The sequence below is a fragment of the Camelus dromedarius genome, chromosome 3, assembly GCF_036321535.1.
Source record: "Camelus dromedarius isolate mCamDro1 chromosome 3, mCamDro1.pat, whole genome shotgun sequence".
Lineage (NCBI taxonomy): Eukaryota > Metazoa > Chordata > Mammalia > Artiodactyla > Camelidae > Camelus > Camelus dromedarius.
Window position 1 is genome coordinate 26,593,721 of NC_087438.1, and position 15,580 is coordinate 26,609,300.

General features: G+C 44.9%; 1 protein-coding gene across 1 annotated transcript in view; it reads left to right on the top strand.

Annotated features, from left to right (window-relative positions):
• Positions 1–5,722: 5,722 nt before the first annotated feature.
• The window catches only part of EGFLAM (EGF like, fibronectin type III and laminin G domains), a 161,832-nt gene continuing 151,974 nt past the window's right edge, over positions 5,723–15,580 (top strand). The window contains exon 1 of the mRNA XM_031444189.2: positions 5,723–6,024. Coding sequence (XP_031300049.2) covers positions 5,928–6,024 — 97 coding nt within the window. The 5' untranslated portion in view covers positions 5,723–5,927. The remainder of the gene's footprint in view (positions 6,025–15,580) is intronic.

The following is a 15,580-nucleotide window of genomic DNA, read 5'->3' on the forward strand; positions in this document are numbered from 1 at the left end:
GGGATCTTGTCATTTCACAAACAAGCCCTGCATTTTGAAGTTGCATGCTGGCTCTCAAAATAGATGCCTGTTACTATGCTGAGCAGTTGCCCATGGCCACTGTGGGGCTCCTGCATTCTGTTGTGTTGGTTGTGTGTGATTCACAGGTCGCTGGCAACCACCCAGCCCTGGACATCCCTGACACCTTCAATGTGCTACAGGGTCTCCCTGCATTTCCAGGAAGAAGGTGCCTCCTGCTCTTTCTTGCACATTAAATCTGGCAGCACCAGACAGAATCACATGATTTGTAAGGTCCTCCTTTCATGTCCCCCTACCCTTTGGGACTGCCTGTCTCAAACTTCTCCTTCTTTCCTTCTGATGTTTGGGACCTATATCTCTTCTTTTGGTGTCTTAGTCCTTACCATTCCTCCCATCTCACTGGGTACTCCACCTAGGCTGCCCTATATTCTTTTAAAATGTATTCATACTTTCTTTTTAAACCAGATAAAAATTTTCCTATGATTAAAAATATAAGCAGTAAAAACAATAATAATGCTAATTTCCTCCCATTCACCCCAGACTCCAAGTCCCCTTCCCACCCTCAGTTAACACCTGCACTCTGTTCTGCATCTTTCTCTGTCTACTTTGTTCCTTTTTAGCACATCCAGCTCTGATTATTTTTGAGATAGCTATAGTGCTCCATTATATTCCGTAATGTATTTTACCGGTTTCTGGACGTGTTTATTGCTTCTAGGGTTTTGCTGTTACAAACAAGCCATAGCCCACATTCTGAACCTCACCCACCACCAATTCCCCCTTCCCAAATCAGCTATAAACTTGTATATTCTATCTGCTGTAGATCTGGGAGCGGATGTCCTACGTACGTAACAGCTAAATTAGCTAATAAAATTAGTCCTTACAGGCAGAGTATTAGTGAGCTCTTCCTTCCTCTCAGGGTCAAATACATCCATTTTAAGAGAGATCACTTGCATAAAAGTTCTTAAAACAGCTCTCTTCCATCTCTCTTCAGTGCTCTTTGGAATAAAAAGGATATAAGTCATGAACAAGTCATACTTTTCACCCCAAACCAGGCAAAATTAATCCAGACATTAAAAATCAGAAAACACTTTTCCCAGTTAGTTTGTGGGGTGCGTTATCACTGGTAGGAGCAATAAAAAAGGCTTTTAGGATCTGAGATTGTTCTATTTCATGACCTGCGGGCTTGCCTCATGGATATATTCACTTTGTGATAATCCACTGAATTACACACTTAGGTTTTGTGCATTTTTGTACTTCATTAAAAACTTTACATTAAAATATAAGGCTGAAGAATCATCAGGTTGCCCACGTAACTATAATTCCCCCGTCATTTTTAAGTGATGCTGCTAGAAATGTATGCAGAAAGGAGAGATTTGGGAATATCAAGTGATATACCCTGGTAATTCCAGTTCTGTCCCTGGTGAATCCTATTGTGTGCACAAGCATGATTTAAACCCCCGTGGTGCTGAGAGCTGTATTTTATAGTATATGATTACCTAGCTTATCGTGTCTGATACAATGTCTTCCTCTCCCAACATACCGACAGCACGTTGCTTGCACTCTTGCATATTGCTTCCTTTGTTCTGTTTTGTGGAACAGTTGACTGTGCAGCTGTCTTCTCTCAACAAAAGTGTGGGCTTCTTGAGGGCAGAAGACACTGTTTTTTCTTTCCTATAGTCATTCTGTCTCAGCATGGAGCTTTTCACCTGATGGGATCATGTCTCAATTAATGCTCGGTTCATACTGAGGACAGGGAGTGTTTACATTCTTTGCGGATCTATTTTTATGTGTGTATTTTAATTAAAAGTGAATGGGAGGTTTGAACTCTTCTCATTCTTCTTCAAAAATACATACATCTAGGGAGGAAGCGCGAGGAGGTCATTCCTGGGGGTTCTAGTCAGGTTGCAGTTCTTGAACTGGGCAGTAGTTAACACAAGTGTGCTCACTTTGCTATAACTCATCCATTGGCACACTTCTTAACTGTGTACTTCTCTTTATATGTGGTACATCTATGGAAACATGTCATCTGTATGTATATAAGATATAGTTCTTCTTTGATAAGACTGTTGGTGAGAGTTTGTGGAAAAAGGCTCATGTATGACTTGTGGGAAGACTGCACACAAGCATTGTACAATCTCCTTGGGAGGAAATGTGGCCAAATGTATCAAAATGAAAAGCTATTTACCCTTTGGCTGAGCAATGGCTGGTCTAGAAATGTACCTTACAGTATTGTAACATGTGCGAACTGTTATCCATTCAAGGTCATTCACTACAATATTTCCTATAATAATAAAATTGGAAACAGCAGAAGAAAGAACAAATAGATTGTTGTACATCCTGCAACAGAATATTATTCAGCAGTTAGTAAGAGGGAGGCGGATCTGTACCTGATGATTTGGAAGGATCTTCAGGTTAAAAAGCATGTACAAGACGGTCCTGTTTGTGTTAAGCATATATATCTTGGCTCGTATGGTCATAGATTACCTCTAGAAGGATACACAAGAAACTGGTAATAGTGGTTACTTCTGAGACAGGAAGGGGTAAAAGGAAACATTTTTCACTCTACATCCTGCTTGGTGCACATTTCAAATTTTATATGTACATTCAAATCTATTCAAAAATTAATTAAATCCAAAGCTGCTTATTTGAAGCTGTCTTTTTCTCACCCTCATTTAGGGACTCCCTAAACATTCTAAAATTGGTAAGTTTGCCTTTACTTTCTTTTAACAGCCTCCAGATCCTTTCTGTGGAGCACAGGTCATACTCTTCCATGATACTGAGCAAAGCAGGCAGGTCACTCTTCTAATGGTGACCTTTACTAATTGAGTTCAGACCTCAAGGGAATCTGAACAGATTTTTTTATAATGAAACATTCAAAGCCTCTTTGCCCTCTTTAGTTCCCCTCCTTCCACAGAGCAAGAAGAGAGTGAAAGACAAGTGTTCCATTTGTCTTTAATCAGATTTACAAGTGCAGTAAACTGGTTGTCAAACCGGAAGAAGAGAGAACCATGGGGGATGTGATTTGACTGGAGAAGGAAGGGAGTAAGTCTGGTCTAATGTGTGCCCTAGATTTGTAACAAGCAAATTTCACGAAGTAAGGTCTTATCTCAATGGCCTGAGGACCCAGGGCCTTTGGAGGCACTCAAAAGTAAAACAGAACAATATAATCAAAGATAATCCTTGCAGAGAAGAAACAGAGTCTCTGAAGAAACCAAGCCAGCTTCCCAGTTGCCAAGGGCCATCTGCAGAAGATGGAAGGGAGTCCTGGGGCCAGGGGTGAGGTGGTATGGGCTCAAGTTGAGGATGTCAGCAAGAAGGCTGAAACTCAGGGTTGCAAAATTTGCAGTGAACAATTTGTACAGGTGTCTTAAGAGGCATATTTGGAGCAAAAATGGCTTGGATTAAATGGTGCTGTTTTATTAGATAATAAAGGGAAAGTAAACCCTGGAACTTACCAATGATTTCATCCAGCCCCTTCATTTTTGCCAAGACACTCTATAGGCAGAGCCCAGTATTAAACACCCTAATCTCATGATTCTTGGTCCACTGCTGTGTCTGCTCTCCACCTGTCATCTCCAAAGTCTGGATTCTGGAACCAGACCACCTGGATTCAATCAAGCTCTGTCTCTTGGGAGCTGCATGACTTGGGGCAGATTACTTAACTCTTCATGCTTCAGTTTCCCCATCTGTCAAACGGGGATAATACTAATAAAAGTAACTACCTGGTATGGTTGTTACTGGGATTATAAAGCCCTTCAGAGAGGGTCTGGTACACAGTAGGTGTTATATAACTGCTAGCCATAAGAATAATGGTTATTATTACTTCCAATTTCTACATCGGGGAAGATCATAGTAAGTGGGAAACAGCAGAACCAACAAGGAAGATATCTTAAAGGTAACAGTTGCTTGGTTCTGGGTGCCACCTTAGGTCTGATATAAGAAATCCCTTTCTCATAAAGAGTTATCCAGCAACTTCTGGGCTGGTGGTGAGGTAGACCTCTCTGCTACAGGTGGAGTTCAAGCCAAGGATGAGGAAGGCAGATTGCCGCATGGAATGGAGGCAGGGTCTAGATGACCCTCAGGGGCTCTGACAATCACTCCTAAGGGTCTACGATTCTGCTACCTTTGAGACTAGCAACCTTGGGGGCGGCCACATTGCCTGACTTCCAGACATCGGTTTGATATCACCGTGGAAGTGTCCAACTTTTCTCCTCCAGCTCCGTGTGCAGGGGCAAGCTCTTGTCACATCTAAGACTTAAAGAGACTCAGGTTGGAGTGGACTTTCAATTTGTTTCTGGACAGTTGCACACCTGAGAACACAACACAAAAGGGAACGTATTCTCAGCTTTGCTAACAAACCAGATCCGGCTCATTACAAACCCTCTAGCCAGAAGATACTTCATTCCCAAAACAGGAGTAGAAATCTTTAGGGGGCGTGGGGTGGAGTGAACTACATTGGTCGACATTGTTTCCTCTCGCTCTCCCAAATCCAGGTTAACAACGAAAGGCCACGATCCCAGGAGCTTCATTCGCTCTGCAAGGTCTGGCGGCCCAGCGCGAAGTGCCCCCCCCCCAGCCAGGGACCGCTGCTCGCCGCTCTGCGGGGTACTTCCTAGGGCCTTTGATCTTTCCCTAGGAACTGGCGTGGGCTGCATTTCCCTCTAGGTTTATTCCCTCTTGGTTTATTTATTGTGTCTGCTTTCTCTCCTCGCTGGCTTGAAGATCAGCACGGCCGTGTGCAACGGGACTTGAGTCCCCGGGTCTCCCCTCTCGCAGCGACAACTGGAAACCTGGCAACAGGAGCATTTTACTGAACCCTCGGGCAGCAAATCCGGAGGAGAAGGGGTCTTTTCCCGGCCACGGAGCCAATCTAGGAACCCTGGTCCCGGGATCAAGGGTTCAGGAACCCCGTCGGCCTCCAGACCCAGCTCGGCCGGCGCGCCCCGCCTCAGCCGGATCTTCCCAGTCCGCTAGCCCGCTAGCGCGCCTATCCTTCCCCCGACGCCAGGTTTAACCTGGAGCTTCATCTCCTCCCCTGGAGGGTCTCAAGTTGCCTTCCTCTGCCGGCAGGGCACCTAGCTCCCCGTGCCGGGCTCTAATCTCCACCCGGCGTTTCCAACAGAGTGGCCGGCTTCAGCTCTCCATCTGCGCGCCTTAAATCCCATTTATCTTCTTAGCGCCTTGGTCCCGGCTGGCCCCGCCCCCTCTTCTTCCTTACTTCCCCCACTTGCAAATCGCAGACCCTCCTTCCTCCCCCTATTACCCGCCTTCTCCCAAGTGTGGTGGACTTCTGGAGGTGTTGGGGAAAGTCCCCAAGCAGGGTGGAAGCGACCTAGAGGGGCGCGGCCGGAGGAGAGTATAGCCAGGGGAGGGGGAGGCGCCGCAAGATTTCAGGATTAGGACCAAGGCAGAGGGTCCTGCCCTGCACCCCTAGTGGTTGAAGTCGGCCCCTCCTAGCGCCCTGATCTAGGTCACCAGTCAGGAAGGGCTGCGCTGGGGGTCGCTATCGGGGTGATGGGCTGGCTGTCCCCAGAGGTGAGCGAAGAGTAAATTGTCTCAGGGCCTCCCGTCTCACTTGCACTCGATTGTAATTCCATCCCCGGGCCGGTCGAGCCTCCCTCCCTTGCGTGGCCAGCCGGTCCCTCCCCGTCGGCTTCCTTCGCCGCCCCCGCCCCCCCGCCCGAAAAGCCCTGCAGCTCGCAGCCGGCTTCACTCCCGCACGCCGACCTCCTGGCTGCTGTCCTGCCTCCTTGGACTCCTCCGTCGTTCTCGGGCCAGCTCCCTCAGCCTTTCGCCTCCTCACCCTGGTCAGGGGATCCGCGGGGGCTGCGTCCCCCAACGCCCCCCAGGAGACGCCCTTTCCCTGTGCTCCCAGGACTTCGTGAAACTTTGGAGGCGCCCGCGGTGAAATGGATTTAATCCGAGGCGTCTTGCTCCGGCTCTTGCTCCTAGCTTCCAGCCTTGGACCTGGAGTTGTGCCGCTCAGAGCAGCTCTCAGAAAACCAGGTAATGCGCTCAGTGCTCCCGGGGGCACCACGCCCGGAGCGCCCAGGTCCCAGTCCCAAGCGAGGACGCAAAGCGGGCAACGCACTGCCTCTCTCACCCCAGTTAAGCAGCACTTAACTGGATTCGTCTCTGCCCAGAGCTGAGAAAAGACGCGAACCTCGCCCTCCCCCTACCCGCCTCCCCAGCCCCAGCCGTTCCAGGGATACTTGTTTGTTAAACGGGTGATCTATTTACCAGACACAGTAGAGGTGGAGGGCTCTGTGTTTAACCACGGAGAGCTGAGATTGGGGGCAGCGATCATGCTGTCTCAATTACAGAGGATTGCAACTGTGCAAGAGAAGTCAAGCAGCTCCTCCTGTGTCTCTAAACATCTTACTGAATTCATATTGTCCAGAGCTCAGCCATTTCCTGTTATGTGTCTGAAGATTTGCCTGGTGTACCCTATGCCCGTCTCCAGTCCTTCCCACGCACTAGGTAGGGATGTGGCCTCTTCTGCTGGATCCCCTTCCACTCTGGGGCCGTTTTCTCAGAAAAGAGCGCCCAACGAGTCAATTCTTTACCATGTTTTAGAGCTGCAGTCTTTGCTCTGAGATTTAAACAAAGATGTATGGCATTGCAGGCTATTGCAATGAACTGCAAAGAACTTGAAACACAGTTACTTGCATTTCCTTTAGTTGTACAGGTAGAAAGTCTTCGTGTGTTTTCTTCTACTTGGCGGTTTGACCTGTGCTGTGAGATTATTCAAAGTAGACCTTCCTAAGCAAGAAAGTTCTAAACATTGTCTCTCGAATAATGATTTTTATTCTTCTTTGGGGAGACTATATTTAGAATTCTGAAAAATCTGTTTTTTCTTAGTTTACTTTGTAAGCGAGGTTGTCTTATGGGATTAATTATATTTTATGAACAATGGAAAACAATATAACTTTATTTGAATGCAGACTGCAAAACTTTGCAGAAAGCGCAGTTTGTCTTCACAAATGTTTCTATACGAAAGAGACAAACCGGGGAAAATATATCAGAGGGCAAAGAAAATAATCTTGGCAGGTTCCCATATGGCTGCTTAAATATTTTCGCTGTTCAAGGATCTCTCCATTTGGAAATATGACTTGTTGCCTCTCAGCTCTGGCAGAGCCTTCACCCTTCAAGCTGTATCTGTTACACCTGTGCCTTGCTACCTGCCTTGAAATTTATGGTCATTATTATAATCTGAGTCACGCTTAAATTATGAGCTGTCCTGTTCCCACTGATAATTCATTTTGGGGAAAATAGCAGCAGTTCAAGATGATATTATATAAAGTTGTTTCTTTTCCTACGTGTACACAAACACTCATCTTCCAGGATTTCAATGAAGGGCTTCTAAGATAGCTACATCACATTGCATTCTGTGGGTTTATGCACATAGAACCATCTAGTCATAATTTTGAACAATGAATAGGTACCTCTGTAGTTCTTAAGTGTGAGCAGTGTATGTCATGTTCTTTTAAGGATAGATTTCAATTCATTTAAGCAGAATTTTTTAATAAGTATTTCACAAAAGCCTGCTGTGTAAAACTGCTCATATGGTTTACCATATTTCCTTTCTTATTTTTCATAGTTCCTCTCCTAAAAATATTTCCTACCTGGTTCATCCAGGGTCTGAGTCTGTTATTTATGCCATGAATATGCCATGTTGGTCTCTTTGGTTTTATTTGAAGTATAGATAGCGTTTTGATAGTGGGAGCTCTACATTTAAAGTATTTTGGCACATTAAATATATCAAATTTGAGGTGGAAGGAGTGTTTGGACTAGGTTCAGCCTAGAAGAGTTTTTCATTACTTTATAATTTTATCCAGACACTGGCTTTCAGGTTGGAAAGCTGCTCAGATTAAAATGACAGCTACTTCATAAACTTCGGGGGAAAATTTCCTCCTGGGCTCATTTACATCCCTTGGAAAGACTAGTTTTTGATCCGGAAAATTGGTCCAGATTAAAAACTGAATGTGCTTCACTTGGCTCAGATGTGAACAGCAACCAGCTAATTTATAATCTTCCCCAGACACCAGCAAATCCTGCTAGTATCCATGTGGGAGTTTCTCTGTACCTTGTTTCCTCAATTGAAATCAGTGTGTGTGCAGTACTTTGAAGGTAGCATGACTACCAGCTAAGCTGTCCTGGAACAGTCCTGTTTTATTTGGTCGACCCTGTCTTTCTCCTCACACTCCTAAATCTACTTTTGACCAGTACAGCCTTGCTGGCAAAGACTTGGATTCAAAATCTACCTGAAAATTGCCCATCCCCACTGCCTCTGGTGAGAAAAAATCAAGTAGCTGCTTCAATTATGAGTCTCATTTGGATCCGACATAGGCAACTTTCCCTCCACCCCAGGTTGCTATTCTTCTGTCACTGAGCATTAATAAAGAAACCTCTGCATTTGCTGAGACTCACAAGAAAATGACAGTTTTCAAATTAAGTCAAATTAAATAATAGCCATTTAAATGAACTTATTTACAAAACAGAAATAGACTTACAGACATAAAAACCTAACTTATGGTTACCAAAGGGGAAAGGAAGCAGGGAGGGATAAATTAGGAGTTTAAGATTAACAGATATACACTATTATATATAAAATAGATAAACAATAAGGACCTATTGTATAGCACAGGGAACTATATTCAATATCTTATAATAACCAATAATGGAAAAGAATCTGAAAAAGAATATATATATATAATATGTATATATATTCATATATATATCTGAATCACTTAGCTGTACATCTGAAACTAACAACATTGTAAGTCAACTATACTTCAATAAAAAATAATAAAATAATAATAATAAACACTAATTAAGTGCATACTAAACTGTTCTAAGTACTGGACACATACTGATTTATTTAATCAACCCAACAGTTCTGTGAGATGAGTACCGTTATTACTCCTGTTTAACTGAAGAGGAAATTGCAGCTTAGAGAGATAAAATATCTCACCCAGGGCCACACAATAACAAGTGGGGGAATGGGCATTCGGGCTCTGATATTCAAGACCGAAAAGGAGTCCTTAGCAGCCTGATAGCCAAACTGCAGCCTGTCAGTGGGTGCATCTTCCTCCTGGATGAACGGGGTGGGGGGGGTGGGGGGGTGGTTCCATGGGGCACCCGAATTCACATCATAGACCTGGGAGGAAGTGGAAGCCCTTGTTTTACAGCTGTGCTGAGTGTGGTGAAGGGACCTGCCTGAGTTAACATCGGAAGCTGAGCTGGGACTAGTACCCAGACGGTCTTGAGTGGTTTCTGGCACTTCCCTTACCCAGAGTCTCACCAGGAAGTGCAGGGAGGATGGTGGTGCCACTTATGTGGAGCCAGAGGAAGGGAAAAGGGAATCCAGACACATCTGCCTGAACCAGCATGCAACAAGCCACACACGGTCCCCGAGGCAGATTGGTAGCTCATGGAGTTAGCTTAACTCTTCTGCTCCAGGAGGGGCTGGAGGGCTGCATGTGGGCCCAGTCTTTCCTCTGCCTGCCAGCTGCCTTCCCCAGGGTCAGTGGGACAAGGTCAGGTCAAGATTCAGAAGTCAAGGTTTTCCTTGGGGACTGGAGGTCCACAGTTATTTTGGGGGGAAATACAGGTTGCTAGTCTTTTTTCCTTTCCACTTTTCCCTCAGCATTTCTCTACCTGAAAAAGTGGACTAAACCGAAGGTCCAGGGAAAGGCGGAAAGAAAAATCAAACGCCTGGAGGAGCAGAGCAGAGTTAGCTCAGGGGCAGTGTGCCTCACTGGTTGATGGTGGGGAATACATACACCTCTAGGCGGTTTCTTCTGCTACTAGTGTGAAGCTGGATGGTTGAAGGGTCATCCTGTTCTACCTCTGCCACCCACCTGGAAGTTGTCTTGCTTTCCAGGGAAAACTGGGGCTCACCAAGGCCACCAGGGAGATGCATATATCTCCCCACCACATAGCCAGGGGTGTGCCCGCAGCCCAGGCACTGTAGCAGAAATTCTTCCCTCTGATCCTTCCTTCCGTCCGCCCTCTCACCCTCCTGTTTGTTTCCAAATCATACCAAATCCTTATAAAGAAGCCCCTTTCTTTCTCTGTCTCTTTCCTTTGATTCTCTATGAGATTAAGGGACAGAGAGGTCAAGGTCAGGAGTAACTGTGTGTAACATGAAGCACTACTTTTTCTCTCAGAATGCTTTCTCATGGAAGAGTGACTTGGTCAGAAGGAACTGAATGGTGTTTTTTTTGGAGTTGTTGTTGTTTTTGCTTTTTGTTTCTTACCCTGAGCCCAGGGCTTTAGTAATCTTAGAATTCTTTTGGGAGTAGTTGTCCCTCTGTTCATAGCTCAAAAGTGGTCCAGTGACCCAGAGCTAAATTTCTGGAAAACTGGGACTCAGGTGTCTGAGGCAGAGGTGGGACCTCAGCTCCTGCAGGGTTATCCTGGGGAAATTCTGCCTTCTCCTGCCTCACCCACTCTGCAAGTGAGACTGTGATTTCTCTCAACGGACTAAATGTGTGATGTGATGTCTTAATTGCAACAGAGAATCTTTTGGGCTGGTCAAGACCCCTGCCACTTGTTTTGGTCACAGCATGTCAAGCTGCAGGTATTGGAAGTGCACCTGCTGTTTCAGGGGAAGAAAAAGGGGAAAGGTGAGGAGATACTGCAGAGTCTAAATGGCAGTTTGTAGGCGAAATCCCCCAAATCCATCTTGGATTCCATCGGTTGTGAAGCTCCATTTTGAAGGACCCCAAAGTGTGGCTTCAGCCTCCTGAAGTGAGCTGGAAAGCATTTGCCTCCTTGAAGAACCCCTGATCTCTTGGGATGGGGGACGGGGCCTGGAGGCAGGGAGAGACTCAGGTGGAAGTCAAATCAAATTGCTACCAGCAGAGGGCGCACTTTCCAGAGCTGGCTCAGAGCCCATCTCAGACCTCTGACCCAGGCAAGTCATTCCTGAACTTCTGTGAGGATAAGAATTCTTGGAGAGCATCCCAGACATCTGCTTTTTAAATAAGAACCTCGGGTCACTTGGTGCATGTGGTTCACAGGCCACACTTAGAGACATGAGCGAGGAGAAGTTGGGCTCCTCCCACTGCCTCTCGTCCCTCGGTACCCCCACTCCAGGTACTCTCTAGTGCCACTCGACAATCTCCACTTCCACATCATGCATCTGTATTTTAACCACAACAACCCGGGTGTTTAGACTCTTTGCAGGGTTTCCGAAGTTTGGCTTTGGGACTTGAGGTCTTCTGAAGGTCCCTGAAGGACGTCTTTTCTGAGGAAGTCCTCCTGCTCCTCACCCTCTTCCCCTAACCCTGTCATTGAGACATGGCTGCACACAGGAGGGACCCTGCATTAATAAGAAGCCGTTCTGAGCTGTGTACAACCAGCCCCTCCGCCCGCAATTCCCCCATACCCACTGCACCCCTACCTCCACGCAGCTCCTTTTCAGGCTGGTTTCTCCCGGCTGAGCAGGAGAGCTTGGGTGAAAGCACAGGCTTTGCTATCTGACAAATTTGGGTTCAAGTTCTGACACCTATTTTTTTATTAGTTACTTGGTGACACAGGGCAAGTTATATTAGCTCTGTAACCCTGGGTTTCCTTGTCTGAAAAATAGGGTAAGGAGGGGACCTGCCATTTAAGGATTAAATGAGGTAAAATAAAGGATGTACCAAGGCATTGAAAAGGGTTAGAAGCCTGAAGCTTGGAGGCAGTGTGTGTGAAATTGGGACTGTTTGATCTGGATGGGGTTAGGGAGGGTGGGGAGAGGAAAGAAAATGTGTATTTCCAGGCATCAGAATAATTAACACAGACACTTATGATTTCATGTACTTGTATCCTTTCTCATACATGTTAATGTATGATTGATAACATGATTTAATTTGTACTGAGTTGTGCAATTTTTGTTTTGGATAAATTGACAAGTCAGAAAGACTCTTTGGCCAACCACATGCCTTGATTTGGGGTTTGGAAATATGGCTTCCACTTTTGTGGTCTTGCTTGAGTGGATTCTTTTGAGTAAGAGTAACCTCAAGGGTGATGGATGATTTTTGCCTGGTAATTGTCATGTGGAGGTTTTACAGGGTTATGGGGTGGGGGGAGCCGCTGCCCCTGATAGAAAATTGCCCAGACTGACATGTGACTGGGAGTCTGGGACAATCCCCGTGAAGCTGGAGAGCTAAGAAATGGCTGGGGTTTGCTCATTGATCAGTAGATTGGAGTAATTAATGAGCCACTACCCGTGACATAGAAAGACAGAGAAGAGACCACCAGACTTCCTTGCCTCTTCTTTTTCCTATTTAATGATTCTTGCATTTCCACAGCTGTTAAAAAAAAAAAAGGTACCCCAGGTAACCCAGCCAGCTTATTTTAAGAATCAAAGGAAATAAAGCAGACTAGTGCTTTGAAAGAACTGAAGTGCTGCACAAAGACAGGATATTATTATCTGACAATGCTCACAGTAATTATTATTACCTTAACCAACCCAACCAACCAAGGGTACATGTGCTGAAGCCTTGATCTCTTTTCCAGTCTCTTCCTCCCCACTCCCCTAAAGACACTTGAAGATTCTTTCTTTGTCTGACTTTGCAAATCCTGAGCAATTTAAATCTTAACACTTGTGTTTGCTGACAGGGCACCCAAAATCCCAAATCAGATTTAAAGCAATGTTAATGCTATTTATTTTTCTTGGTGCAACAAGTTTATATTAGCCAGTCAATGGTTTATACTGTGCAAAAAGAGTTGTATCAGCAGGCACTTTTCTGTAACATCTGGGCAGTTGGAAACATAATACTTAAAAACAACCTGAGTTTAAAGCCTTCCTTGGGCAGATGGCTAATTTTATTGATCTAATCTTACACTTAGGAACAGGTCCCATGATCCTTTGCTGGTAATTCTTAGAGTGAGTAGAGACATAAATAAACCAGATGATGGCTGTGAATTAGATGCCTGTTTGTGTGTAATTTATTTTTTTAAATACTTCAGTATAAACAGTCATGGTGTGAATTAATTTAATCTCTACCCTAAAGGTGCTTAATTAACATTTTAAGTAATCCAGGATATTAGGCACCGCTCCAGCATGAGAGTTTACATCTATTTTAATCTCTTGGTGACTGTGTACTAGGGAAGAACAAATCTGACTCCATATTAGATCTGCTCTTTTAGCGCTAACCCTGTGCTCTGTTTCCTAGGCTTAGTCTTACTGGTTCTGTGCCTTTTGTTAAAGATTGTTGCCTGTAGCCTGAAATATAAGGATATCCCACTCTCAAGGCTCTGACTTGTAAGGATATAACACTTTTCCATTTATATAGAGATAAAAAGTTGCAGAACAGAGAATAACATTTGTCTTGTTGGAGGTTTATGAGAACATCACGACCTGACCTACATGGACAGCTGCAGGAACAAAGATTCTGACACCAAGAAGTTTGCAGCAACCAACCACTCCCCCTCCCCTTTTTAGTATGAAAGGAGCCTGAATTCTGACTTGGGTAAGATGATTCTGTAGGACATTGGTCCCCCATCTTCTCAGTCTGCTGGCTTTCTGAAAAAAGTTGTTATTCCTTGCCCCAGCACATCAGCTCCCGATTTATTGGCCTGTTGTAAGGCTAGCAAAACGAGTTTGGACCTGGTACCAGTTGTGCCATACCAGTGGTTAAAAATTTTGAACTTCACCTCTTTGCCGGCTGGTTAATTACCACTTGAAGAACTTTACTATGAAGTCCACTCTCAAAGGTCACTGGGAAAATACGTCAAGTGATGTTATCAAAAATCCAAGCTAGGGGATTTGTTAATAAGCATAAACTATGTTAGAGATAATGTTTTCCTTGCTGAAATATGTGATTGGCTAAAAAGATTGTACATGTCCCTCTATTTTTGCATGGACAAAGAGTAACAATCCAGCAAGCCCAACAGTCAGGCTGTTCTGGCGTTGGGCCAGAGCTCCATTCAATCTTGTATCTTCCTCACTTCACAGTAGACTCATTTGCCTGGTCCCCCTAGATGATTTGCTGATCCTGCCATTAGAATACTGATGTATCTGCCTCAGCAAGGTGCTTGCTGCATAACAAACAACTCCAAATCTCCGTGGCTTGACATAAAATTTATTTTCCACTTACTCCAAGTCCAAAGGGAATGTTCCTTGTTGGGTGGCTCTCTTGGGCTGCCCTCCTCCATACCGCGACCTGAATACCTGAGTCATGTATCTTTAATACCTCCATCTTGTAATGTCACCATCTTTAAAAGAGGCCTCCCAGGTGTCATGGAAGGTAAAGGGAAAGAAGGCTTGTGTGAGAGACGTGTATGTGCCAGGCCAGAACACCATCACAGGCCCCCAACCCAACTGTAAGGAGACCGGGAAATGTAGTTCAGATGTGGTGGACTGGCGCTGACATAGTCCTTTGGCATTCCTAAAAGGACAATCAGGGATGTAAGAAGAGTAAGTTATTTGAGAATTTTTGTGACTTCTTGGCCATGAGTATGTGTATATGGGGCAGAATTTGGCCTGGAATTTGCTTTCATTGTCATGTCCAACCTGGTAGAAGAGCAGAGAGTATCTTTACTTGTTATACAGGCTACCATGATTTAATAAAAGATCCTAAAAGCAAAGTAGTCAAATTGACTTAGATCAGTTTGCAGTAGCATCCAAAAACAGGTTTATGTGACTATATGCTATTTGTTGCTATGTATTTCCTACGTTTTACAAAAAGTAAAATTAATCCCTTTTAGAAAGTAAAATCACTACCCAGTGTGTTAAATCGAGTGAGTTTTTAAGGCACATCAACTAGAACTCCAGTTTTTTTTTTTTTTTGCCACAGTTTTCTAGAGGCTCCTTCTATTTGTGTCCCATAACAAAAAGGACTATTCATGGTAGAATAATTTATTCAGTGAGAGTTGCATCTTAAAATATAAAAATCATTTTTTAGACACCACAGCCTGCTTTGATGGGGATGGAGATGGTGTGGACTGACTCCCAACAAAAATCAGTCGATACATTTTGTTGAACCACTGCACTTTTTCAGGCACCTGATCTCATTAGATCTTGAAACCATTGCTGCACTGGGAAGTCAAGAGTGGATGACTTAGCAAAGAGGAAACAGGCACAGCCAGGGCATGAACCCAGGTGGACAACCCCTAGCCCTTGATGCTTCCCATGAACCAGAGGTGTTCATGCAGCTCATGGACACCAACATGATCACTGTGATGTGCCTGAGTGCAGCTCTGCAGCCAGGAGGGACCTTGCCAACAAAGCTCTCCACCCTTTACCTGCAGAGGCTCCATGCATGTCATGGGACACTCTGTACAATGAACTGGTACTGCTTTCAGTCATATTCCTAACTGGTTGGTGTGTATTTTGCAAAACATGTGATGACTGAGGGGCTGTCTGTAAATGAGAAGTAGCTGTAGTGGCTGGAGGATAGCTCCAGAATCCTCCCAGTGTCTCCCACAGAGGATCTTTTTGGTATTTCAGGGATGCCCAGGAGGCTCAGCCTGGCTTTCTTCCACATTCCTCCAAGTTTTCCATTCCTCTACTATTTAGCCATCTTCTTTACTGGCAAATGGTATTTGCTAGACCTTCAGTGTGGTG